General features: G+C 43.7%; 1 protein-coding gene across 1 annotated transcript in view; it reads left to right on the top strand.

Moving 5' to 3' along the window:
• Positions 1-644: 644 nt before the first annotated feature.
• The window catches only part of ITPR2 (inositol 1,4,5-trisphosphate receptor type 2), a 589478-nt gene continuing 580057 nt past the window's right edge, over positions 645-10065 (top strand). Inside the window, exon 1 of the mRNA XM_027541575.1 lies at positions 645-1111. Within this exon, the coding sequence (XP_027397376.1) occupies positions 1020-1111 (92 nt within the window). The 5' untranslated portion in view covers positions 645-1019. The remainder of the gene's footprint in view (positions 1112-10065) is intronic.

Below are 10065 nucleotides of genomic sequence, written 5' to 3'. Positions count from 1 at the left end.
ACTACTAACTCCACACGGAGACAAACCCTTCCCTCTCCCTCCCCACTGTGTCCCTCCTTTTCCCTCATATTTTCTTTCCTTACTGTGTATTTTGAAAAAGTTCTATTTTTCCCTTTACTTCAACACCCTCCTTTCTCTCCCTCTGTCAGCAGATTACCCATTCCACGCACCCACCCCACCCTGACTCCTTTTCATCTTCAGGCGTGAGGCTGGCTCAGTCTGCTCGGGTCCAGCGCGCCCGCCCCATCGCCAATTCTCATGCTCCCCGCCCTCTTTAAGACGCGGGAACCGGTCTGGACCCCGCTGTCCTTCGCCTTCTCAGGCGGGAACTGTCGCATCCCAAGTCTAGCCACTCCAGGGCGGCTCTCGGGCGACAGCTTCTCGGCTCGGGGGCCACTCTGTCGCTCCTTCAGCGCCTCCCCGCGTTCGGTGCGCGCGCGCCGCGGCTTCCCGGGTGGCCGGGTCCCCCGCCCCCTAAAGTCGTCCCTCCCTGGCCGGGCTCCGCCCCCTGCCGCCGCTGCCTGATTGGCCTCCGCCTCCTTGTCCCCACGCTCCTCGGCTCCCCTTCGCCCAATGGGCACCACCACCTGGTCCAAAAATTTCCCCGAGGGGACCCAAAGGCTCTGCAAGCAGCAGCTCCGGCCAGGCGGTGGGGACCGCCGCGAAGGCGCGCGGAGCGCGGAGGGTTCGCGGAGGCGGGAGCGGAGGAGCAAGGAGGAGGAGCAAAGGTGTCGGAGAGAAAAGTTCTGAAAGGAACAGGAAACCTGCCGGAGAGGCGGCGGCTGCGGCTCTCCCGGCGTCCCGGCGGCGCGCGTCGTGGGGTCTCCGGAGCTGCGGCTCCGCTCCTGGCAGCTCTCCCGGCGCAGGTCTATCCCTCTGGCAGTGCCTACCGCCGCCGCCGCCGCCGTTCTGGGCTGCAGGCGGGCGCTCCGTTCCGCCTCTGCCGCTGCGGCTCTCCGGAGAGGGCGGCGCGGGTGCTGAGAAGAGAAGGGGACGTCTTCTTCGGAGCATGAAGCAGCATGTCCGATAAAATGTCCAGCTTCCTCTATATAGGGGACATCGTGTCCCTGTACGCGGAGGGTTCGGTCAACGGTTTCATCAACACGCTGGGGTAAGCCAGGGCTCCGGGCGGGGAGCGCGGGCTGGGGAGCCCTGGCGCTCGGTCCCCTCGGAGCTCATCCCCTTCGCCTGGGGTAGCTGGGCAGGCTCTGTGCCCGCGGACAGCGCGGTGCGCTCGGCTCGCGCGCTCGCAGGAAGCTGCCGGTGGAGGCAGGACTTTCTCAGCAACTTCGTAATCTCGAGCTCAGACGCATCTGAAAAGGAGGAAGTGATTCAGAAGCCCGAACACAGGCCCGACGAAGTCCTCGTTGGCCTCTCCGTGGGTTGTTTTGATTAAAAAAAAAAAAAAAAAAAAAAAAAATTTTTTTTTTTTTTTTTTTACCCTTACAGGTGGGGAAAAAAAAAAGAGAAAACAACACAAACAACACGGCTCCTCTCCCCACCTTTGTTCGCTACGACTCTCAAGCCCCTGCCCCTCACGGCCGGGTTTGTAAGAGCAGTCGATAAAAGTCTGTGGCCTTGGACGTGAGACTCGGGCGATGAGGCGAGCGGGAGGAGTGTGGCTTTGCTCTGCGGGAGGAGCTCACTGTCCCCGCTACGCTGAAGTAATTTCCTTTTGGCCGTGCCAGACGGGAACTCGCCCCGCCTCGGGGGCGTCCTGGGGGCTTCTGGGTTCTAGAACTCACACCTGCTTTCTCCCCTCTCCGGGCCTGGGCCCATTGAAATGCTCAGCCTCTCCTGGGACGCAGCCAAGTGCAGGGCTCTTGAGATTGAAGTTGAGATTTTTGAATGGGGGAAGTAGGTATATAAACATAGCCTGTGCTAGCTGGGTAGAGGACTTCCTTGATAACTAGTATTTTCTCTCTGTCCTGATGGTGAATACCAGCCTGTAGTTTTAATGCGCACTGCATTGTCTTTTGATAGGCACGTTTTTGTTGCTGTTGCCGCCTAGTCTCAGTAGCTGGACTCCCCAGTCTTAGAGATTTTAGGCTGAGGAACTGGTGTTTCCACTTATGACTGGTCACTTTTTTTTTTTTTTCTGCTGTTAGATTTTAGGGCACACGACTTAACATGCAGCGTCCTTGGACGGTGACTTTGAGCCATGCCATTAACAGGGTGGTGTCTACCCGACAGGGGACATGGGAGTCCCAACTTCCACAGTTTCTGTTACTTGTGCATCTCCTCTAATGAGTGAAAGCAGGGAGGTAGATTTAATGTGGTTCCTTTAAGATCAGTGTTAATTTATTGTGAAACTAAAGCCTGGAAGAAAAAAAAACAGCTGTAACACGTCCTTGGTGCTGAGTTTGTAAATCATAAGCTGCCATTTGTTTCTGGGAGAGTTCACAGTGCAAGGTCAGTGTTTGGGCCCCCAACAACATTTTGCAGATGGACTCTGCTGCACCTCACCCTTCTCCACAGTGGACTCTGTGGAGGTAACATGGTGCTTAAGCTGGAGGGGCCTGGGGTCAAATCTCTGCTTTTCCTATTATGAACCTGATGACCCTGGGCAAGTTGTATAATTGCATCTCAGTTTCCTCACCTCTGAAAATAGGAAAATCGTGGTTACTACCTCATAGGATTGTGCTAAGAAGTGAGTTAACGTAAAGTGTTTAGTATAGCACCAGGCACGGGAGCAATTATATAAAATGTTCGCTATTGTAATTATCACTCCCTTGGTAACTGTGAGCAATAGTGACACTCTTGGACAAAATAATAAAAAGCATTAGGAATAAACTATAAAACCTAGTCAAATTAAAAGTCATGTTTTTGTGTGTCTTATTCAGCAAAAGAGGGCTTCCCTAGTGGCTCAGATGGTAATGAGTCTACCTGCCATGCGGGAGACTCAGGTTCAATCCCTGGGTTGGGAAGATCCTCTGGAGAAGGGAATGGCAACCCACTCCAGTATTCTTGTCTGGAGAATTCCATGGACAGAGGAGTCTGGCCAGCTACAGTCCATGGGGTTTCAAAGAGTCGGACACGGCTGAGCGACTAATACACACTTTCAGCAGAGGAATGTGTTTGATAACTACCTACTTAAGCACTTGTACTGTCTCTCCCGCTCAATTTGGAGGCGGAGAAACGGAGGGGAAGAGAAATGAAGTGACTTACCTACGAAGCAGAGGACATTAATGTAAAAAGCTGGAACTGTAGCCCTGTCCCCAGATTCTCAGCCAAGTGTGTATTTCTTTGGTTACATATTGTTGTCTTTAAGCCTTGAGAGAAAGAAGCTTGACCTTTAATGTAGCATGTATATTTGTAGTCAACATTTCTTGCTGGTGTTGTGGAAGTTGAGTTGCTTTAGAGTGTGTTTGTGCAGTATGATTTTTCTGTTGACAAACGGGTTCTTTTTGAGGTTACTATGACAAGACCTCTCTGTAGCTCAATTCTAAGGTGAGGATGGATCTTTGGGTATGCTGCCACCAGTGAAGCTTGGTGCTTTGATTGAGTGTTCTTTTTCTTTATGGAGTCCATGGAGTAATTGGAATACAACATGGTTCATGGAACTACATTGGCCTGAGAGTTTTAGGAGTTACAAAACTAGCAGGAGCCTATGTGCATGCGACATGAAATGTTCTCTAGGCAAAGTAGCATCATCTACTTTGTTAGTGTAGACGACAACTGGTAGATATGTTACCTTGCATCTTTTTTTAGGGCCATAAATATCAAAGCAGCATTATAGTTTTTCATTACATTGTTGTAGGATCATAGTAATACACTTTTTCTATCAAAGACAGAGAGCATACTTTAGATTGAATCTCTCTGCTCTTCTATAGTTGGAGGGAGATCTGTTGTCTGAGGGCTATTGCTAACCTTGTTCATATCATTTATTCCCTTTTCATGTCAGCATGTCTTTGTGGAAAATAAAAGTATATGCTTCTCCCACCCCTAGCATATTATAAAAGTGAATGGAAGAGACAGAAAGGAAAGAGCCCCCCCCCCCTTTTTTTAGAAAGTTTGCAGGAAAATCCACATTATGCTTATATTCTGTGGCCCCTGCTGCTGCTGTTGCTGCTAAGTCGCTTCAGTCGTGTCCGACTCTGTGCGACCCCATACACGGCAGCCCACCAGGCTCCTTTGTCCCTGGAGTTCTCCAGGCAAGAACACTGGAATGGGTTGCCATTTCCTCCTCCAATGCATGAAAGTGAAAAGTGAAAGTGAAGTCGCTCAGTCGTGTCCGACTGTTCACGACCTGGTGGACTATAGCCTACTAGGCTCCTCTGTCCATGGGATTTCCCAGGCAAGAGTACTGGAGTGGGGTGCCATTGCCTTCTCCCTTGTGGCCCTGAAGTTTCTTCAAAGGTCTGTGAATTGTTAAAGTGAATCAGAGAGCTTGATTGGAGATGTATTGTATTGGCATTGTATTTAGTTAGCCAGCATAGTTTGTTCCACTGTAATATTAAAACTCAGCGTAAGAGCTAAAAATGAGGCTGAAAGTTTCTGACTTCTGTTTTCATTCTTTATCTATTGGACACTTTTGGTTGTGTGATGGTTTTTCAAGTTCAGCTTAATTATCACAAGATAATTCATAGATTTATTTGTCTGCAGATAAATCGTATCTGATTTTAGTATCTAGTGTGGAAATTTGAGAGGATACACGTTATTATTTGGTTTTTGGGAATTTTTTGCAATAAAGTCATGAATTTTTCAGCTGGAAAAAAAATTACAGGTTTTCATTCTGTTAGAGTTCAGTAGGCCCTTTTAGAGGCCTTTCCAACTGGAAATGTGGTAAGATTTTTATAGGCTCTGTGACCTAGCTTTTAAGCTCGGTTTCTCAGTCTGAGAAATTAGACTGCTCCTGTTGCAAAGGTTTGCATTTCCCTCCCGCCCACCCACCTCCCCACAATTATCCTTTAACCAGGATTTACCTGATGTTTCTGAATCCTGAGTTGTCACAAAATAAGGTAGAGTATTGTTCTTCCAGCTTGTATTGGTAACAAAGGGGCCTGGTTTATATTTTCTAACTTAATTTTTCATCTACATATCTATTTAGGAAACACTTATATTAAGGAAAACTGTTAAATCCTGTTGGATGAAGATGGTGAATATATTTTAAATAAACAATTTGTTTTGCTACTGTACACTTTAAGGTTATGGTTTTTATTTTTCTTTTAAAAGTGAAGGAGTTTGAGGACATGCTGTACAGTTTCAAATGTGGTATTGCTTTTGTTTTTATTTTAAAATTTTAAAATTGAGGTATAGTTGATTTATAATGTGTTAATTTCTGCTTTACAGCTAAGTGATTCAGTTATGCATGTATATATATATGTATATATATATAGTTTTTAATATTCTTTTCCATTATGGTTTATCATAGGATAGTTCTCTGTCCTATATAGTAGAACCTTGTTGTTTATTCATTCTCTATATAATAGTTTACATCTGCTAACCCCAGCCTCCTGCTTTATCCCTCCCCCAACCCCTCTCCCTTGGCAACCACAAGTCAGTTCTCTATGCCCAAAAGACTGTTTCTGTTCATTTCTGTCACATTTTAGATTTTAGTTTCCACATATAAGTGATATCATATATGGTATTTACCTTTCTCTTTTTTAAAAATATTTTTTGATGTGGACCATCAAAAAAAACTTTGTTGAATTTGTTACAGTGTTGCTTTTGTTTTATGTTTTGGTTTTTTGGCTCTGAGGCATGTTAGATCTTAACTCCCTGACCAGGGATTGAACTGGCACCCCCTGCATTGGAAGGCAGAGTTTTAACCGCTGAATCACCAGGGAAGTCTGTATCTTTCTCTTTTTGATTTCTCTTAGTATGATAATCTCTAGATCCATCTATGTTGCTGCTACTGCTAAGTCATTTCAGTCGTGTCCAACTCTGTGCGACCCCAGAGACGGCAGCCCACCAGGCTCCCCCATCCCTGGGATTCTCCAGGCAAGAACACTGGAGTGGGTTGCCATTTCCTTCTCCAGTGCATGAAAGTGAAAAGTGAAAGGGAAGTTGCTCAGTCGTGTCCGACCCTCAGCGATCCCATGGACTGCAGCCTTCCAGGCTCCTTCATCCATGGGATAAATGGCATTATATAATTCTTTTTTATGGCTGAGTAATATTCCATTGAAGAGGAATTAAAAAGCCTCTTGATGAAAGTGGAAGAGGAGACTGAAAAAGTTGGCTTAAAGCTCAACATTCAGAAAACTAAGTCCATGGCATCGGGTCCCATCACTTCATGGGAAATAGATGGGGAAACAGTGTCAGACTTTATTTTTTTGGGCTCCAAAATCACTGCAGATGGTGATTGCAGCCATGAAATTAAAAGACGCTTACTCCTTGGAAGGAAAGTTATGACCAACCTAGATAGCATATTCAAAAGCAGAGACATTACTTTGCCAACAAAGGTCCGTCTAGTCAAGGCTATGTTTTTTCCAGTGGTCATGTATGGATGTGAAAGTTGGACTGTGAAGAAGGCTGAGTGCTGAAGAACTGATGCTTTTGAACTGTGGTGTTGGAGAAGACTCTTGAGAGTCCCTTGGACTGCAAGGAGATCCAACCAGTCCATTCTAAAGGAGATCAGTCCTGGGTGTTCTTTGGAAGGAATGATGCTAAAGCTGAAACTCCAATACTTTGGCCACCTCATGCGAAGAGTTGACTCATTGGAAAAGACTCTGATGCTGGGAGGGACTGGGGGCAGGAGGAGAAGGAGAAGACAGAGGATGAGATGGCTGGATGGCATCACTGACTCGATGGACATGAGTTTGGGTGAACTCCAGGAATTGGTGACGGACAGGGAGGCCTGGCATGCTGCAATTCACGGGGTTGCAAGAGTTGGACACAACTGAGCGACTGAACTGAACTGAATATTCCATTGTATCTATGTACCACGTCTTCTTTATCAGTCCATCTATTGTTGGACATTTAGGTTGTTGCCATGTCTTGGCTATTGTGAATAGTGCTGCTATGAACATAGCTCATATATCTTTTTGAAATATATTTCGGTCTAGATATATGCCCAGGGGTGGGATTGCTGGATCACATGGTAATTTTTAGTTTTCTGAGGAACCTCCATACTGTTTTCCATATTGGCTGTACCAGCTTACATTCCCAACAGTGTAGGAGGGTTCCCTTTCCTCCACATCTTCTCCAGCATTTGTGATTTGTAGAGTTTTTGAGGATGGTGATTTTATTTGCACTAAATGCAGTGTTAATTGTCTCTTTCCCCTTCCTCTATTTTTTTTTATATTGAGATTTACTTCACTAGTCGTTGATACTTGTTTTTTTTTAAAATTTTTGTTTTATGTTGGAGCCTAGTTGATTAATAATGTTGTGTTTCAGATGTACAGCAAAGTGATTTAGTTATACCTGTACATTTATCATTTTTTTTCCAAATTCTTTTCCCATTTTAGGTTATTGCAGGATATTGAGCAGTGTTCCCTGTACTGTACAAGGAACTGTATATCCTTGTTGGTTATCCATTTTATATAGAGTAGTGTGTGTATGTCAATCCCAAACTCCCAGTGTGTCCCTCCCTCCCTTTCCTCCTGGTAACCATAAATTCATTCTCTAAGTAGGTGAGTCTGTTTCTGTTTTGTAAATAAGTGTATTGCTATCATTTTTTTTAGACTTCACATGTAAATGATATTGTGATACTTGGTTTTCTATTTCTGAATTACTTTACTTAGTATGATAATCTCCAAGCCCATCCATGTTGCTGCAGATGGCAGTATTTCATTCTTTTTAATGGCTGAATAATATACCGTCGTTTGTATGTACCACATTTTCTTTATCCATTCTTCTTTCACTGGACATTTAGGTTGCTTCCATGTCTTGGCTATTGTAAATAATGCTGCATTGAACATTGTTGTGAATGTACCATTTCAAACCATGTTTTTCTCCAGGTATGTGCTCAGGAGTAGGATTGCTGGATCATATGGTAGCTCCATTTTTGTTTTTTTAAGGAAACTCCATATGGCTCTCCATAGTGAATACACCAATTTTTATTCCCACCTACAGTGTAGGAGAGTTCCCATCTCTGCACATTCTCTCCAGCATTTATTGTTTGTAGGTTTTTTTGATGTTTGCCAGTCTGAGTGGTGTGAAGTGGTATCTCGTGGTAGTTTTGATTTGTATTTCTCTAATAATTAGTGATTTTAGTCCCTGGTGGCTCAGATGGTAAAAGCATCTGCTTACAATGCGGGAGACCTGGGTTTGATCCCTGTGTTGGGAAGATCCCTTGGAGAAGGAAATGGCAACCCACTCCAGTACTCTTGCCTGGAAAATCCCATGGACAGAGGAGCCTGGTAGGCTACAGTCTGTGGGGTTACAAAGAGTCGGACACGACTGAGTGACTTCACTAGTATCTTTTCATGTGCCTCTTGGCCATCTGTAGGTCTTCTTTGGGGAAATATCTACTTAGGTCTCCTGCCCATTTTTTGATTGGGTTGTTTGTTTTTTGGATATTGAGCCGCTTGGCCTCCTTGTAAATTTTGGAGCCTGATTCTTGTCGGTCACATCATTTGCAAATATTTTCTCCCATTCTGTGGGCTGTCATTTTGTTTTGCCTATGGTTTCGTTTGCTGTGCAAAAGCTTTTGAGTTAATAAGGTCCCATTTGTTTATTTTTGCTTTTATTTCCATTACTCTAGGAAATGGCTCAAAAAAGATATTGCTGCGATTTATGTCAAAGAGTTTTCTTTGTTTTCCACTAAAGTTTTATGATATCTGGTCTTACATTTAGGTCTTTAATCAGTTTTGAATTTATTTTTGTGTATGGTGTTAATTCAGCCTAGTTGGAAGTCCTAGCCTTGACACTTCTGACATTAGGTATTTTGGGTACATCACCTTGATCAACGGTCTGATACCACACTGTGGGAGTGAGCATGCCAGAATTCCCAGGATGGGTGGGGCAGTAGAATCAGTGAAAAGTATGCCGTTGTTTAATTGTTCTGCTCGTAGTTCAGAGTTCAGTGAATGACAAGTGTGTGTGATCATGTATGTCTGTATACATATATTTAAGTGATTATTGCCTTTGGTTTGAGGGTTCTTCTCAGGACCTACCAAGAATCAACACCAGCTTGTTAAGGTTTGAGAAAACGCTCAGGTGATCACCCATTGAAGCAGTGACTGCCAAGTATCATAATAGTTGTTTAGCCAGAGTGGCTAAAGATCAGGACTCTTATTTTTAGTTCATGTTTGATTTTGCTCAGTTCAGTGAATTTTGTTTCCATGTTCAATGATGGATATCAGGTAGGGGAATGGTGGGTCACAGAATTTATAATTCTGACTTAATCCCTCAGATAAATGAACAAGACTGTGTAAAGTCCTATGTTTATTTTTCCCAATTATAGTCCCTTGCACTTCCCTTTCTGATCTTTTTTTCTGCTTAAAGTTTTTAATATTTAAATGTTTGCAAATTTGACTGTTAATTTTTTCTTCTTTTACTTATTTAATTTTTCTGTTCTTATCATAGTTTAGAAAATCTTCCCCTTAATAGGACTGTTTAATCAGTAGAGACTCAGATGAAACAAGGAATGGTTACAGCTGACATATATTTGCATTAATTTGTAATTTATCTTTAGTCTCTTCTAGATAAAACTCTTCCAAGTAACAGCCATTATTTTCTGCTATAACTAGGTGTATAAATTTAGCTCTGTTTTGGCTACAGCATTTGTTACTATGATAAAAGTATCTAAAAATCCATTGGATATTTGCATGTGTCTTTAAAGAGGAGGAAGAAGACAGTATAATCTTGAATACTGAGTTGTTTTGGAAAGTGTGAGGGTTAGTAGTGTCATGTTATGGAACTTGAAATTAGACGGAGCACAAAGACAGCTTCTGAAGTGGTGAACATAAAGTCTATTTTAAGCTGAAAGGTCGACCATTTCTTTAACTTTGAAGTCATTCCATAAACAACAGGGTAGCTTTTAGACCCTCTCCGGTGGAGAGCTCAGTCAGGTAAACAACCATGCTTCCTTAAGCGCCTTGACTTTGGGAGAAGAGAATTCAAAGGCAAATGATTGCCCTCATTCTTTATTTAACAGAGCTTTTTTGCTTAAAACATTTA

This window comes from Bos indicus x Bos taurus, chromosome 5 (genome assembly GCF_003369695.1).
Source record: "Bos indicus x Bos taurus breed Angus x Brahman F1 hybrid chromosome 5, Bos_hybrid_MaternalHap_v2.0, whole genome shotgun sequence".
NCBI classification, from domain to species: Eukaryota; Metazoa; Chordata; class Mammalia; order Artiodactyla; family Bovidae; genus Bos; species Bos indicus x Bos taurus.
Note: the sequence above shows the minus strand (reverse complement) of the source record. Positions and strands in the feature narration are given on the sequence as shown.